This window comes from Salvia splendens, chromosome 7 (assembly GCF_004379255.2).
Source record: "Salvia splendens isolate huo1 chromosome 7, SspV2, whole genome shotgun sequence".
Lineage (NCBI taxonomy): Eukaryota > Viridiplantae > Streptophyta > Magnoliopsida > Lamiales > Lamiaceae > Salvia > Salvia splendens.
In genome coordinates this window covers 7097968-7115420 of record NC_056038.1, presented here as the reverse complement: position 1 = coordinate 7115420, position 17453 = coordinate 7097968, and the positions used below count along the sequence as shown (strand labels likewise).

The following is a 17453-nucleotide window of genomic DNA, read 5'->3' as shown; positions in this document are numbered from 1 at the left end:
CCCGATAAGCCCGCACCCGATAAGCCCGCAACCCGAGTAGGGCTGGCCCGAAACCCGCTGGGCTGGCCCGATTGACATCCCTATATGACACCATATAAAAATCAAAATAGCAAATGCTTTTGGTATTCATGCACCTTTCAAATATTATTGGGCCTTTAAAAACCTACTTGTGCTTGTGAGCTAAACTGGGCCTACAATAATGCAATCACTGGGTACATCTCTTTTTTACCTACAAATTAATTAAATCATCATTCTTTTAGGAGCATTGAACCATTTTTTTTTAAACCATCACATTTGTTTTGTTGTATTTAGGTCTTTCATAGTACTATCTTCTACCATAGCATAGCATGTTAAAACTAACAAAAACACTCTTAAAACAGACACTAGAGATTTTAGCAATATAATTCGTTTATTTAATTATTTAGAGCATTGCTACTAAACATGCATATATTTTGATTACACTTAGTGTTGCAAGCGTGGGAAGTTATAGCATTTTTCCAAGGTGGATGCAGGCGGAGGACCAGCGGCAGCGGCATCACAGTAGCCGCGGAGAACGTTGCTTTCCTCCGCAGTAATGCCGAGGGTTCCGAGCATGGACGGCCAGCACTGACGCTCTATCACTTTTACGGCGCTGCAGCAGTTTTCCCCAAGCTGAGTCTCCCCGTTGAGGAAGAACATAACCATTTCTCCGCTGCAAGATTGAAGCTCCAACAATGCGTCCCAGCAAGTGCTCGGCACCTCTTCCGCCACTTTGAGCCGCGCTGCCAGGCTTGATCTTGATCTCGACTCCAGGTTTCTTGCCGAAATCATGAGGGGGGACGCTAGCATAGCGACCATGAGAGCTGCGACGAGCTTCGTGGGGAAAGCCATTGTGTTTGTTTTTTTGTTGATATTTAATTTGGTGATGATTAATTGTGTGATGATGTATGAAATCGAGAAGTGGGAAAATTTATAGGGGATGAGAAGTTGCAAGTGGTATAGAAAGTTAATGGGACTGGGAAGAAGAAAAGGTTGGGAATTCGGTGAGTTTTTGTAACGGATCAACTCTCACTTAACCTGCCTATCAACTTTAATCAATATTTAAGGGAATTCGGTGAGTTAATTATTTATTTTCAATATTTTTCACATTTAAAATTTATTTATTTTATTATTTCAATGGTGAATTAATTATTTGAGATGGGAAATAATATACTCCCTATAACGTATAAATATTAAAATGATCGACAGATACACAATTATCGATCAATTACGCAAGTAATTAAAGTCTGCATCTTTGATCAAATTGAAAATTAGAACTCCAGGATAGATCCCCAATAACCTTCATCTGGTGGAATAAGCCCACATCCCAAAGTCATCGGAGACTCCATCACACCTACCCAACCCAACCCAGCTACCCTCTTTCTCCCTACTCCGTTGGGCCGCCTAGTTAGTCTTCTCCGTGAGTCTCGCTGGGAGGGGGCATGCGACGCCACCTGCTCCACATTGTGGATGCTTTTAGAAACGATAATAGTAATGAATAATGACATGGCCATTTAGAGATTTGATAGAAAATGTATTTTTTTTCAACACATATATTTAAGTACTCCTAGTTATCACTGTCACTTGTGACCTAGTAGTATTATTTACATCGTGTTGATGTTTTCTAATCAGTTTATTTTCTTGAATAAGTTTGATTTATTACACAGTTTTGAACTTGAAATTGATTTTCTTTTCTTAATTAAAGTGTGCGTTGGTTTGATAATAGAGTTGTTAGTGTTTAAATCCAAAAATCTTGAGTTGCTTTAATAATAAAGTGGTTAATGCTTAAATCCAAAAATATTGAGTTCATATATATAGTGACATGATTCACTTCAAAGTACTACTGTATTTGTTTGATCTTATTTAAAAAGTTAGCCTTGTAGATGGGCTTGTTGACAAATGGTAGCTTTTCAGGAGTGAAACTGATCACATGTAGGAGGATTTACTACTCCTATTTGGGAAACATTCATCAACTTTCCAAATTAAGATTCCATTTCATTCATTCTTCTTAATTTAATTAGCCCCAGATAAATAAAGAAAAATATCCCAACAGAAAACAGAAAAATTAAAGTGGGCAGTGATCAATTTGTAACTAAAAGCATACATTTGATTTAAGTCATGAGAAACAAGATCACATGAAGTCATCACCAAAAGTAGACTCATGCGACAAGCTGGGGTTAATTACAGCAGCCATAGCCAAAAACTCATGAAGCTGCCCCACCATATACATATACATATACATATACATATACATATTCATGACTCATGAGGAAGAGAGTTGGTAGCTAGCTAGAACCAAATGGCGTTGGCATCGATGAGCCTCTGCTTCAAGGTTCCATCAACATGGGAGGAGAGGACGTCTCTGGCCGACCCCACGAACTGTCCCCCGATGAACACAGCGGGGACAGAGGGGTTGCACCCCATCCCTCTCAAAGCCCACTCCATCTCCTTCCCTCTCGAGTCCTTGTCAAGCTCATGCACCGCCGGGCTTGCCCCTAGCTCGTAGAACAAGCTCTTGATGCTGTGGCACATGCAGCACGAGCTCTTCGTGAACATCACTATTGCCTTCTTCGATGCTAGATCTCTTACTCTCTCCATTTCTACTAATTCTCTTCTTTTATATCTATGTATGTGTGTGCTTTTTCTTTTGAGATAATTTTCTTCTCTATTTGTGTTGTATTTGTGTTTGAGTGAGAGCTGTTATTTATAGAACTAGAATCCAAGCAAGTGTAGATATTTGAACCACTTTTGAGATCATTTTGATAGATAAGAATAAAACTCCATATGATGAATTAGTATATACTTCTATATTGATTGGTTTTATATTTTTGAGTTAGTTTGATTATGTAATCCATCAAATGCTAATTAATTTACCCTTAATTTTAACTATGTAGGTAGCAAACTAGTTCGAGTGGTGAGGGTGAGGGGGGCTTCAGCCCCCACATACTGTTTTTCATTACTTATAAAATTGTTAGCCTTTACGTTTGAATGAATGAAAAGATCCGAAAATGGTATTTGCAGGTGTTGAAGGGGCAGCAGTTATGGGATATATTCTTGAGGAGAAAACAATATATATATATATATATATAGGGGAGCGTTATTCTCCTTTTCACATCTTAGATCCTTTTTCCTTCTTAATATTACGCGTTAGATCTAAGGCATCAACGGATCAGATTGATTCTATAAAACTGGTTCCGTGTTGCATTATAGAAGGTGGTTGTATGCATTACAGGGTTATTATTGACATTTGACGGAAAAGTAACTGCCACATTTTGGTATCTGCGAATAATGCACCACATGGTCACGAGTAATGCATATAATTGACTATATAATGCACAATATGTGAACTGCAATGCATACGAACAAGATGTGCTGTGTTATGATGTTTGACACACGTTTCTTGTTTCCCCTAAGGGTTTAATAAGCTTAGGGGCTAGGGTATAGTACGTAGACACGTATGTAATCTTCACATGGTAACGAGTAATGGATATAATTGACTATATAATGCACAATTTGTGAACTGCAATGTATACGAACAAGATGTGCTGTGTTATGATGTTTGACACACGTTTCTTGTTTCCCCTAAGGGTTTAATAAGCTTAGGGGCTAGGGTATAGTACGTACGCATTAATAACAAATTATAAAACGATACGAATAATTCATCAAATTGTCACGAGTAATGGATGTTATTAACTATATAATGCACAATATGTGAACTGCAATGCATACGAATAAGATGTACCATGTTATGATGTTTGACACACGTTTCTTGTTTCCCTAAGGGTTTAATAAGCTTTGGGGCTAGGGTATAGTACGTAGACATTACTAACAAATTGTTGTTATTGGAATATACGTATGTGCATTATTTGGTTTAGGTAGTGCATTATGTAGCTGTTAATTGTCATTATCTTAGTATATTATGCATTATTAGAGGTATTGTGTATATGGGTTAATCAACGGATTGAAGATTACATACGTGTATTTAGTAATGTCTACGTACTATACCCTAGCCCCTAAGCTTATTAAACCCTTAGGGGAAACAAGAAACGTGTGTCAAACATCATAACATGGTACATCTTATTCGTATGCATTGCAGTTCACATATTGTGCATTATATAGTTAATAACATCCATTACTCGTGACAATTTGGTGAATTATTCGTATCGTTTTATAATTTGTTATTAATGCGTACGTACTATACCCTAGCCCCTAAGCTTATTAAACCCTTAGGGGAAACAAGAAACGTGTGTCAAACATAATAACACAGCACATCTTGTTCGTATGCATTGCAGTTCACAAATTGTGCATTATATAGTCAATTATATGCATTACTCGTTACCATGTGAAGATTACATACATGTCTACGTACTATACCCTAGCCCCTAAGCTTATTAAACCCTTAGGGGAAACAAGAAACGTGTGTCAAACATCATAACACAGCACATCTTGTTCGTATGCATTGCAGTTCACATATTGTGCATTATATAGGCAATTATATGCATTACTCGTGACCATGTGGTGCATTATTCGTAGCGGTTTCCAGCCTAGATTAGATTACTATTGTACCCTCATAATGCACAAAATAGGACAAATAATGCAACACGGGATTAATTACCCAATGTTGATCTTGACCGTCCATTTCTCTAATCTAATGACTGATATTAAGAATGAAAAAGGAGGAAATATAGGAAAAGGAAATGAATACATCCCTATATATATATATATATATATATATATATATATATATAGGAAAATGATCAATACAAAACTTGATCTCAATACAAAATCCAGACCAAATCCTGACCATGAGATTTGACAATCCAATGGTCAATAATTAAACAAAAATACGGAGGGTCATTGTAAAGCAATTTTAGGTCATATTATAAACTTTGGGTTTGAGGTCATGTTAAGATCATTTCATGTCATCCTTACTATAATGACGTAAAAATAAGCTTACAATGACCTAAAAATGACTTTTGTATGCTTGGTTCTGCATTTTTGTATTAAGAATGGTTTTGCATGGATCAAAACCCTATATATATATATATATATATATATATTGCGCAAATGGGCATTGGATAAAAGGCAAGATACTGCTACAAATGTTGAAGAATCTGAAGATGTATACTGGTGAATGGTGATAGAACAATTTGTTGTGGTGATAATATTCTTGATTCTGAAAAAGGAATAAACTTATCCAACTCCTCTATTCATGTAAGTCAACCGGTCGATAGCGACGTATCTACAGTTATCTGGATAATGTGCAACAACCAATTTCTCATGGAAATTCCAAGGTTTTTGGCTTAAATTACTCTGGGTTTCTGTTATGGGATCCTCCTTAGGCCTTAGCGTAATAACCTGCAAATGTGATAAAAACCTATCCAATGCATATCCCCGCTTTGGAATCTGAATCCACAATAAAGATTTTGTTGTAAAGAAAACAAAAAATAATAGTATAATCATCAATAATACATTAAATAATACTGTAAATTTTTCTATACTCTTGTAATGTTTATATTTTCCCTAACCCCCTAGGCCTTAAATTTCGGGAGTCCGCCTGCACCGATAAAATATTAATTTGTATTTCTAAATACATTACTTATGTTTAAAAAATGTTTTAATTCTTAATGTTTCAATTAAAAGTAAATCAAATGAAAACGCCTCAAAAAAAACAAAACAAAAGATTAAAGTCCAGTACACAATTTTGTAATCAACTTAAGGGCATTTTTCTTTCCGTCCACAATGTTGACCCTTTTTCAAAATTTTCTACTACAAATACTTACATCTCTAATTTTGTGTTCTCAGGTGGTGTTCGATTTCTTAGATATAATCCAGGATTGAGTTGTGAAATTATTTTAATCATAGAGGGTTAGTTATGACTAATAATCTCATGATTATCCATCTAGGATTGAGTTGTGGGATTGAATCCCATAAACCAAACATACTATATATTTAATATGGGATACAATCTTGCAAACCAAACACCTCCTTATAAGAAAAGTTTATTGTAGTGTTATTGACTTGTCGAGTGGGCCGACACAGCCCATGCTTGATATGAGCCAACCCAACAGTAAAATAAAACGGATCTGGAATGGTTTATCGCACTACAACAAAAAAAAACACTTTTTAAAGCAAATAAATACACTAATCTGTGTTTCTAAATATACCACAAAGCTTCAAATAACGTTCTTATTGTTGGTGTCCCAACTAAAATTAAAGGACGCAAATGGAAGCGTCCTAATAAAAATAAAAGATTAAGTTAATTTATCTTTAATTTAGGAACGCCTTATTTTGCGTCCTAAATTATTATTATTTTTTCAAATTTTCGAACCCAAGTAATTGTGTCTCAGTTTTTGTGTCCTTAAAAAGTTACGTTTTTTATAGTATCGGTTGAAGCATGCTCTGATTAAGCAATTTTATAAACCAGGTCTATCCAAAGCTTAGTTCATTTTACTTGTGATCGGCCCATATAATGCTCACTATCATTAACCACATCATTTAATTGTTCCATCCATAATATTAAGCTCTTTTTAGTTATGTTTATCTTCATAATTTCTATTCATTTGTATTCAAATTTCTCATTCCAAGTAAATTTTCTTAAAAATAATTTCAAGAAAATAAATTTAAACGTGCATATTTATTTAATAAATTTAATATTGTCTGTTTTGGGTGTTATCATTCCACAAGCTTTTTCCTGACGTTTTAAAGTGAAGTATGGAGATTCTTTCCAACATTTAGTCTATCATTACATCTGCTATGATGGCATTGGTATTAAGTGCCGTTCAAGTCGATGATGGTCATCCAGAAAGAATCTTGTTGTAAAGTTGCAAGAGAGGGGCTAGTTCTTGCAACACACTTGTCATTTACATATCTATGTCCGGCCAAAATATGTATGACAATTGACATGCTCAGATGCTAACCTTTGTGAATTGTGATTGCATTTTTGTCAAAATCAATCTCTATTGGCCCTTATATAGATTCGCCAACAATAAATCATTCTGATAAACATATTAATATTATTGGCATGTTTGGTTGACATATATACATAGAAAAATTATTTACATTTTTTAATTTCGTTAGTGGAGATCATGTTGAATATTTGTGGACTATTTGTTGTTGGACTTATGTATTTATTCGGTTGGGCTGGCCTTGATTGATTAAATGCATATGCTCAATGTATTGAGGTCCATTACTTACCTGATTAGCTGGATGGCCGTCACGTGTCTCCACCACTCGGATCACCATCTGTAATCGTTGATCTGAGGGTTTTGTTTGGTGAGTGTGTTAAGTCACTCAGCCTCTTCGGTTCTCATTCATTCTAGAATCATCTCTCTCTCTCTCTCTCTTGCTCTCTGGTTTTCTCCTCCGCCTTCTCTCTTCACTTCAGGCGATTTTCGCGGGTCATCTCCTCAAATCTTTAGTGTTCTCTGGTTAATCCTTGTTTTAGAAGGATCTATCGGAATAGATCTTAGCATTGGTACTGTGTGTTTGAAGTTTGAAAATGGTATGTGCTTACTTTGAATAATGTGAGATATGTATCTGATCTGAGTTATAACTTGCTTTCATGTTCTTGCCTTAAATCTGAGGGTTTTGAGGGTAAGTAGGGGCAAGGGGTTATGAAGATCTGTAAAGGTGTTATGTGCCTGTTTAGAGCTGTTAAGAAGTGTAATCTCTATGTGTGTTGTGCTCAGTCTGTGGACAGTGTTGGTAACTCTGCTAATGTGGTCAAGGTTGATAAAACCATGTTGTGGCATAATAAGCTTGGTCATATGAGTGAAAAGGGTCTAATATTTTGAAGAAAAATGAGCTTTTACCTAAAATGAGTTTCAAAATAGTCTCCTTTTTTGTGATACTTGTGTTTTGGGCAAACAACATAGAGTCTCCTTCCCTACACCTACTACTGAACATATCAGTACTAGTGTGTTAGAGTATCTCCGAATGGATGTGTGGGGTCCAGCCTCTGTTTCTACTCATTCAGAATCTGTGTATTTCTTGTCTGTTATTGATGATTTTTCCAGAAAAGTGTGGTGTTTCCTTTTGAAACAAAAGTCTGAAGTCTTTGAAAAGTTTTTAACTTGGAAAAATCTTGTTGAAAATCAAACTGAAAAAACCATTAAGGCTATTAGGACAGACAATGGTCTTGAGTTTTATAACTCCCAAATGGATGCTTTGTGCTCCAAGTATGGGATTAAGAGACACAAGACTACCCCTTATACCCCTCAGCAAATGGAGTTGCTGAAAGGATGAACAGAACCATTTTAAAAAAAGTTAGGTGTCTTTTGTCTAAAAGTGGTTTGTCTAAAAAAATTTGGGGTGAAGCCCTTCTGACTCCAGCCTACCTTGTGAATAGGTCACCCTCAGTTCCTCTCAAGGGTAAATGTCGTGAGTCTATATTCACAGGTAGAAAATTTTCTTTATCTCATTTAAGAGTTTTTGGTTGTAGTGCCTTTTTGCATTCCAAAACTGACAAGTTGGATCCCAGATCTAAGAAATGGGTGTTTCTTGGATATCATGAGGGTGTAAAGGGTTATAGGATTTGGAATATGAGTAAACCAAGGTTTAGGGTCACAATAAGTAGGGATGTGGTCTTCAATGAGGATGAGTTCCCCTGTCTTAAAACTGCCCCCGATCCCTCTCCAATAAGTGTTGACAGTGAGGTGGAGTCCACTGATACTCTCACTGAGGTGGAGTCATCTAATGATGCTCCAAGTGAGGTGGAGCACTTCTGGAATACAAATCCTATAGCCCCTGACCCTGAGCCAGAACTTGAACCTCAGCTGACCCCAAAATGTGACTCATCATGATGACCAAGTTGTTGAGCCTCAACATGAACCTAACCATGTTCCAGATTTGAAAGATTACCTCCTGTCTAGAGATAGAGTCAGAAGGAATCATAAGCCTCATGTTAGGTACTTAGTCTTGTGAATTTAATTGCTTTTGCTTTTAATGTGCATGAATCTGATGTGGATGAACCTCAGTCTTATAAGCAGACTCTCACATCTAAGTTTTGGAATCTGTGGCACAAAGCCATGGAAGATAAAATGCCATCACTTAAAGTGAATTGTACATGGTTACTTGTTCCCCTCCCTACTGGTGCCTCCATTGTTGATTGCAGGTGGCTTTATAAAATTAAAAATGAGGTGGATGGTTTAAGGTACAAGGCCAGACTTGTGGCCAAAGGGTTTACTCAACAAGAGGGGGTAGATTATACTGAAATATTTGCTCATGTTGTGAATTTTACTACTGTTAGACTTATGCTTGCTCTATGTGCTCATTTTGGTTGGGAGTTGAAACAAATGGATGTCAAAATTGTTTTCTTGCATGGTGACCTAGATAAACCTATCTACAAGAGACAGCCTGAAGGTTTTGTGGATCCTAAGTACCCCAATCATGTTTGCTTGCTTAAAAAGGCTTTGTATGGTTTAAAGCAGTCCCCTAGACAATGGAATATCAAGTTTAATTCTTGTATGCAAAAACTTGGGTTTGTGAGAAGTACCTTTGATGCTTGCCTATATGTGAAAAATATTGATAAGGTTCATGTGTTCTTATTGTTATATGTTGATGATATGCTGATTATGGGACCTTGCCTTAAATCTATCAAGCATGTGCAAGCTGCTCTGTGTGATAACTTTGATATGAAGGATCTTGGTGATGCTCAAAAGATATTGGGTATCAATATCTTTAGGAACAGAAGGGAGTCTGTCCTTGTGCTTCACCAAGAACCCTATGTTCTTAAGATCTTGCATAAGTTTAACATGTCTTCTGCTAAAACTGTTATGTGCCTTTAGCTGCTCATTTTTTGTTGAGTAAAGATTTGTGTCCAAAGTCTGATGCTGATATTGCTGCTATGAAAAAGGTGTCTTATGCCAATGCTATAGGTTCTGTAATGTACTTGATGGTCAGTACTAGACTTGACATTGCTTATGTTGTTTGTTGCTTAAGTGGATATATGTCTAACCATGGAACTGTGCACTGGGAGGCCCTGAAATGGCTTCTTAGATATCTGAAACATACTGCAAAGTATGGTCTATGCTTTTCTAAGTGTGATGATTGAAGGGGTTGGCAGCGGAAGCGTGTGTTATTTACCGATCATATAAACTTGATCAATTTAGCAGATTATTTAGACAAATTCTATTCACGTAATTATCACATGTATCATGCTTATAACTTGAATTAAAAACATGCTTTAGCACATAAAATCCCTAAAGCATGCTTACTACGGAATTAGCCAATTTACCTCGTAGATTCAATCAAGAATCGATGATGGCTTGCTCCGTCTCCACGTGAAGATCTTCAATACAAGACCTCGGATCTTCTGACTGGTGTCCGGGACTATACGCTGATATTTGTGTGGGCAAATCTCACCAACGTACTAGGACTCGAATAATGAAAGACAGAAACTGCTCACGGAGAGAACACAAATTTCGAGCTCTCTCTTTCTAGAGGGGGACGAAAATTTTTGTATATTAAAAAATGTATTTTCTGTCTCTTTTATTCTCCTATTTATATAAGTCACATATTGGGCCCAGTCAGGGATCTAAGGAAGAATTTGGAACAGGCCTCACCCAATTAGCTTTTTACTAATTAAATTGAACCCACAATTTAATATAAGCTTATATTGGAATATTACGAGCAGCCACTACAGAAGTAATATTGCACTGCCTTCCAAATCCAAAATTACAAGTATTCTGGGTTTCCTTTAATTGCATTTGATTTATTTCCCACGCTTAAGATAGAAACATCCATTAATTAATTAATATCTGCTATAGACTTAATTAATTAACATATTTCGAATTCCAAGAGTGGACTTAGCAAGAAACTCTTATTTATTATTCATAGAGTAATCAAACTCCAACTAGCTAGGTTCCGAATAATAAAACCTCGTTTCGAGCTCCTCTTGTGGATGTTATCAAACGAGGCTCTCCCCGCGCACGTTTCAACATAATAGCAATCCTAGCACCGCTAGATAATGATCACCACTACCCAATATACATGGATCGTTGGGTTACGAAAAACCCAAACCTTTGGTAAGTCAAAGTAGTGGATACTCAATGTCGTGTGCTCAATGCTAACGTACATTGATTAAGAAATTAATTATCAAGACCTCGTCTTTCAGTAGATAGCATAAAGACTCGTCTTGTTGTTAGATCCATTCAGTGCTATACCACACCAACGTCATCTTATTTCAATAAGGCTTAGAAATAATCGGACTGACATTGCAACCTTTCGCGATAGGTAGTCTAGCCCTATCTAGGTTGTGAAATTCTTATTTTTATTTGTTTAGAACTGACCGTGTTACCTTAAATTGGACGACGCCCACAACCGGTCTACTTAAACAAAGACTTAGACTTTGTTACGTTTGCTTATACATTTAAATATGCAATAAACAACCATTAAATGTAAAACATAACAACATTATGACAAAAATAATCTGTTGCATTTATTGGAAAATATTCATTAGAGTTTTACAGTATGCAATCACTCGAAAGGTGATTTCTAGTATACAAAACCCTAACAATGATGGTGTTGATCTATGTGGTTTTGTTGATTCCAATTATGCTAATGACAAGGACAAAAGAAAGTCCACTACTTCCTATGTGTTTACTGTGTGTAGGTCTTGTATGAGTTGGAAATCACAACTGCAACATATAGTTGCCCTCTCCACTACTGAGTCAGAATATATAGCCATCATAGAGGCTATGAAGAAGGCTATATGGTTAAAGGGGGTTCTCTCTGAACTTAAATTCTTGAAAAATACTCCTGTTGTGTATACTGATAGTTAGTCTGCTATTCAATTATGCAAAAACCCTGTGTTTCATGATAGGACCAAGCATATAGATATTAGGTTCCATTTCATCAGAGATGTTGTTGAAAAAGGTGAGGTTTTGTTGCATAAGGTGCGTACTGATAAAAATCCTGCTGACATGGGTACTAAGTGTTTGCCTGTTGAGAAATTGCTCACTTGCATTAGAAGTTTGCATTTTGGTTTACTAATACTTCTACTTAGTGTGCAGATAATCAATGGAGCTGGAACCTCAAGTCTGGTGGAAGACTTGAGAAGAGCTAGGGTTTCAATTAGGTGGTTCTGTAATAAGTAGACTTGTATTCTTGTATTCCCTTTGTATCTTGGCTTGTACTTCTGAGATTAGTCATCTCAGATCAATTTTAATAAAAGATGTCCCGGTAATTAGTGAATCTCAAGTGATCTGATCCCTACACGCCTTCTTTCTTTTATCATTGTTGGGACGGACCTAAAGGACACATTTTGTCACATTTTGTCTTATGGTGGGACGGACCTAAAGGACAAAATGTGACTTTTATTGTGGGGCGTGGGAGTATATATGACAGAAATAATAAAATAAGTATTTTAAATTTTTTTGTTCACATATACTCCCCCGTCCCATAGAAATAGACCATATTTCTTTTTTCGTCCGTCCCATACAAATAGTCCATATACATTTATGACAATATTTTTATCCTTCTCTTTTACTTTATCATTTATGGGTCCTATCATCCACTGACAACTACTTTTTCTTATTATCTTTTACTTTACCAATTACATATTAAAACTTGTGCTAACTCTAAATGGTCTATTTCTATGAAACGAAGGGATTAGTAGTTATGAAAAGTACTCTGTATCATTCAGTTTTATATTTGGGGGATGAATCTGTGGGCGTGGAAAATTGTGGTTCATGGGTGCATCTGAGGTAATTTGAATTGTTTCGAAGTATGTTTGTTAGTTCAGAAAAATGAAGTTCAATCTGGTTTTGACAAGTAGAATCTTAGAAATAAAAAAATGAAGATTAAGTCATGATTCTTAATTAATTTGATTAGGAGACATTCCTATGTGATATAGATAACTATGCATAGATCAATTTGAAAAAACATGTTTCTTAAATAATTGCAAAAGAGTAACTATGTGCTATGGTAATTTATTTAAAATGAACTAATCTTAAATTTCCAATTATATATATACAATTATGCATATTTAATTATCACGACCCTATGAAGTTATTATAGGTAAATAATGCGCATTTAAAATTAGAATTCATAAACTTCCGAGTCGCCTGTAGAAGTTAGAGCTATAACTGTAATTAATGATATTAAACCTCGAAAGAAAAACCGAGTAGGCTAAAATTGACTTGCCCCAGTTTATACCCATGTAGTAATATTTTATTTTATTAATTTCCTAAGTAAGATGGAATACATGATCCACTCTATTTGCTAAAGTAAAATAATGAATGGTTTGAAATCAAATACTATAGATTTTGGGGGGGTTTTTTTGCGCTTAGCTTTGGAACAATAACCGCTGCTTTAGTTTAGTGGTAAGTATTAGTTCGTTTACCATTTTTGTAATCTAGAGTTAGAATTCATAATTACTGCTACCTTCAAATTCTTATTTAGATGCAAGCTATGTGAATTGTGATGACCTACCTAGTTAATACTCCATTTGCAGTAGCATCAACTTAGTGATTGTTGAGTTTTGAAATAGTATTAATTAGGCTCTCATTCAAAGAAAAATAGAATATTAAACTCATCATTGCAAGGAAATTTTGATCGGTCAAGAATCTTAAGCTAAGTCAGTGCCACGTCATAACTTTAAGAAAGTAAATTAGAGGTATCCCTTACCATAATTATCTTTAATTAAGTTCAAAAACTATGTCCTTTAATCCGTCGCCTTACATAATGCGAGAGGTTAATGATTCTAACTTAATCTATACTTAGCCACCATTAAAATTCTCCACTAAACATGTTTTAGAAGGCAAAAATGAAATTCCCCCACACATGTCATCATCATAATTTCTTGTCATTCGTCTACCTATATTTAGCCTCCTCGAGTGGCAAAGAATCTTGATCAAATCAGGCTAATTCCATAATTAATTACTAAAAAAGTATCACTTCTTTTACTATACAACCGACCAAAACTGCTCTTATTTTAATTTTTTGTACAAATTGTGACTTTTATCGATAAAATCACCCGCATTTGATGCTTAAATATGCCACTTTTTACACTAAGAAACATAGATAAGGATATGTATTTATTAGTAGCATTTCGCACATTTTTTTAATTAGATTTAATTATTTGCCAAGAAGTGGAGAATATTTTTTCCCCTTTTGATGAATAATTATATCAAAATGACCACTAGAAAAGAAAAGGCTAGTTGCGAACGTGTTGTTTAGCCCTAGTTTCATTTTATTTATTGAATCAAATTTATTCCAACTGAATTATAAGATAAATATTAAAAGTATTTTGAGGAAAAATTTCTGATTGCACATTATGCTTTAGAATCCAATTGGGGTCCCCACAATGTTGTATGATGCTATTTTTGTAAAATATATATTAAAAAACTACTGAATAATGTGTAGAGACATAGAATACGTACTATGTTTCCTAAATTAGTAAAGGGTAAGATTCAATTGAAAATTCTTCAGATTTTATTTCATTTCGTTTTATTATTCTACAAACCCACACAATCTTCTAAAAAAGATTTCTACCAATTGTATATAATTTGACCTGCTATAATTTTGGAAAGACTAAAATAAAACTTGGATACCTTGATGTAAATAAACGAATAAAAGGAATCGCATTAAATAGGAAATGAGGGGTCAAGCAAATGGATAATGCCAAATATCTTTTCCAGCTTGTTGATTCTTCAATAATCAATCACTCCAGTCTCCAACATTTTTTTCCAATGTTATTTTATTTTTTTAATTTTGCGGTGTGTATATGGTTGTCTTTTAACTTACGTGTGGCTTCTTCACAGTCATCAAACTATCTTGATATGTAAATTTTTCAGTTATTAGGTTTATCGTAATACTCTCTTCCTCTGCCATTAGTAGTCTCATTTTTTAACGGCATGAATTTTAAGAAAAATGAGTGGGAAAAAGTTAGTGGAATAGGGATCTCACTTGTATTAGTATTAGTTTTAATTGAAATTTGAATGAAATGAAATAGTGGAAGGTGGTACCCTATTACCATTTATGGTAAAAGTGAATCGAGACTCATATTTGCGGACGAACTAAAATGGGAAAACGAGACTCCTATTCGCGGACAGATACAGTATATAAGTAAATTGTGCTCTCGTACATGCATGAATACGATGTATGTACTAGATTTATGCATATGTCGATAACACTAATTTTCGAGAGTACTAAACTAGTTAGGGGCAGTTTGGATTGATAGTAAAGATAAATAGACAAAATATGATAAAGAGCATTGAGATTTTAGATAATTTTTTGTCATATAATTTCAAAATAAATAGGTTATCTATCCTTCAAATTTGGTATGTTAGCTTGAATTGAGTGCATTGATATAGGTATATCAAATTTGGCCTTGCACAATTTTGATATGGTAACATAAATTGACCAAATGCATAGTAGCAAAATTCATAAGAGCAAGTGCAGCTAAGTGTGGTTTGCTAATATGAATTCGCCTTGCATCATGATAACAGACATTCTTCATAATATCTGTTCAAAGACATAGAAACAGCGATGTTATATAATAATAAGAGCATCCACAACGGTGGTGGGAGTGGGGGAGTGAAGGCCGCCGTCCGTGCCAGCGAGCAGGCGACGTGGCGGCTTATGATTGGACAACGGCATAGCCGTTGCCTTTGAATTTTTTATTTATTTATTTTTTAAAATCGTTTTTAAATTATATAAAATGATTTAAAAAAAATTTCCAAATCCCAAAAATATGGCCGTTTTTTCTGAATTTTTTTTATTTTTTTCCCCCCAAAATCATCTATAAATACGCACATTCATCATCCATTTATCACATCAATTCATCTCTCATTCATCTCTCATTCTTAAAATTCTCATACAAACTATCAACACATTCATCTCTCATTCAAAACCTCAAATGGATTTCACCCATATTATGGCGGAAGCAGAACGCGAAGAACAAGAATAATACGAACAACATTGTGCCGCTTACGAAGCATATGTCGCGGCGAATACCCCCGCTCCTCCTCCTCAACGAACCAGATCAAATCGGCGCTACATCCATCGTGACCGGGAGGGAGCCCACGAAAGGCTCGTTGCCGACTACTTTGCCGACCAGCCGCGGTTTCCGGCAGATTACTTCAGGCGCCGTTTTCGCATGTCAAAGCGTTTGTTCATGCGAATTGTCAACACATTGTCCGCACGTGTTGAATTCTTCCAAACAGGTCAAGATGCAGCCGGCCGGCAAAGTATCACGCCGTTGCAGAAGTGTACGTGTGTCATCCGACAACTCGCTACTGGGCAAACGGCCGACATCTTAGACGAGTATTTGCATATCGGTGAGTCCATTGGAATCCTTTGTCTAAAGAATTTTTGCGAGGGCGTTCGTTCAGCTTTCGGGGATGAATTCCTTCGGGCACCCAGCACCGATTATTGCCAACGGTTGCTGCGTCTTCACGAATCAGTCCATGGCTTCCCCGGAATGCTTGGCAACATTGACTGCATGCATTGGAGGTGGAAGAATTGCCCGAATGCTTGGAGGGGGCAACACTTAAGCGGTCACAAAGGCGGCGACCCAACACTTATCCTTGAGGCGGTCGCCGACTACCGCCTATGGATTTGACATGCATATTTCGGCGTTGCCGGAGCCAACAACGACTTGAACGTGCTCTATTCTTCACCACTCTTCAATGATGTGATGAATGGTGTAGCACCGGCGATCGACTTCACCATCAACGGAAATACATACCACATGGGTTACTATCTCGCCGATGGTATCTACCTAAGGTGGTCGACGTTCGTGAAGACGCTCCACAACCCGCACGACCCGAGGCGGGTTCTTTTTGCGCATCGTCAAGAGTCCGCGCGGAAAGACGTTGAAAGAGCCTTCGGGGTCCTTCAAGCCCGATTTAACATTGTGAAGGCCCCGGCTCGGCTGTGGTACGTGAATAATATCGCCGACATCATGTTCACGTGTATTATCTTACACAACATGATTATAGCCGACGAAGGGCCAAGGGCGGCTAGCTTCTACGACGAGGATGAAGCCGGAAGCTCAACGGCGAGGTCTCCCCCACGCTGAGGTGAGCATACGACGGTTGGCCAGAGGATCGAGACAAGGCACACAATGCGCGATACCCGAACCCACATTCAGCTACAAGAAGACCTAATCAAACACATGTGGGCGAAATTCGGCAACGAGTAGTGATTTTTTTAATTTTTAGTATTTTAATTATGTAATTTTTAATTTTTAGGATTTTAATTATGTCGTTTTTTATTTTATTTGTCATTTGTAATATTATTTATATTTTTTTAATGAATTCTAGTATTATGGAAATGTTTATGTTTAATTGAATATTAAATTAATTGTGCTCGTCCTTGCGGAAGAGCACAGTTATGGGTGTTGTGCTCTTGCCAGAGAGCATGCATGAATAGTACCACCCGGACTCACAACCGTGCCGCTGGCAAGAGCACTGTTGTGGATGCTCTAA

The 17453-nt window shown here is 36.3% G+C and overlaps 2 protein-coding genes across 2 annotated transcripts; both read right to left on the bottom strand.

The window, feature by feature from the left end:
- Nucleotides 1–390: 390 nt before the first annotated feature.
- LOC121741303 (egg cell-secreted protein 1.1-like) lies at nt 391–975 on the bottom strand. Its single transcript, XM_042134020.1, has one exon. It carries the CDS (start codon nt 868–870, stop codon nt 463–465), a length of 408 nt encoding a protein of 135 aa, XP_041989954.1. The 5' UTR covers nt 871–975; the 3' UTR covers nt 391–462.
- A 1332-nt stretch (nt 976–2307) lies between these two features.
- Nucleotides 2308–2616, bottom strand: LOC121741218 (glutaredoxin-C11-like). Its single transcript, XM_042133921.1, has one exon. It carries the CDS (start codon nt 2614–2616, stop codon nt 2308–2310), a length of 309 nt encoding a protein of 102 aa, XP_041989855.1.
- Nucleotides 2617–17453: the final 14837 nt, after the last annotated feature.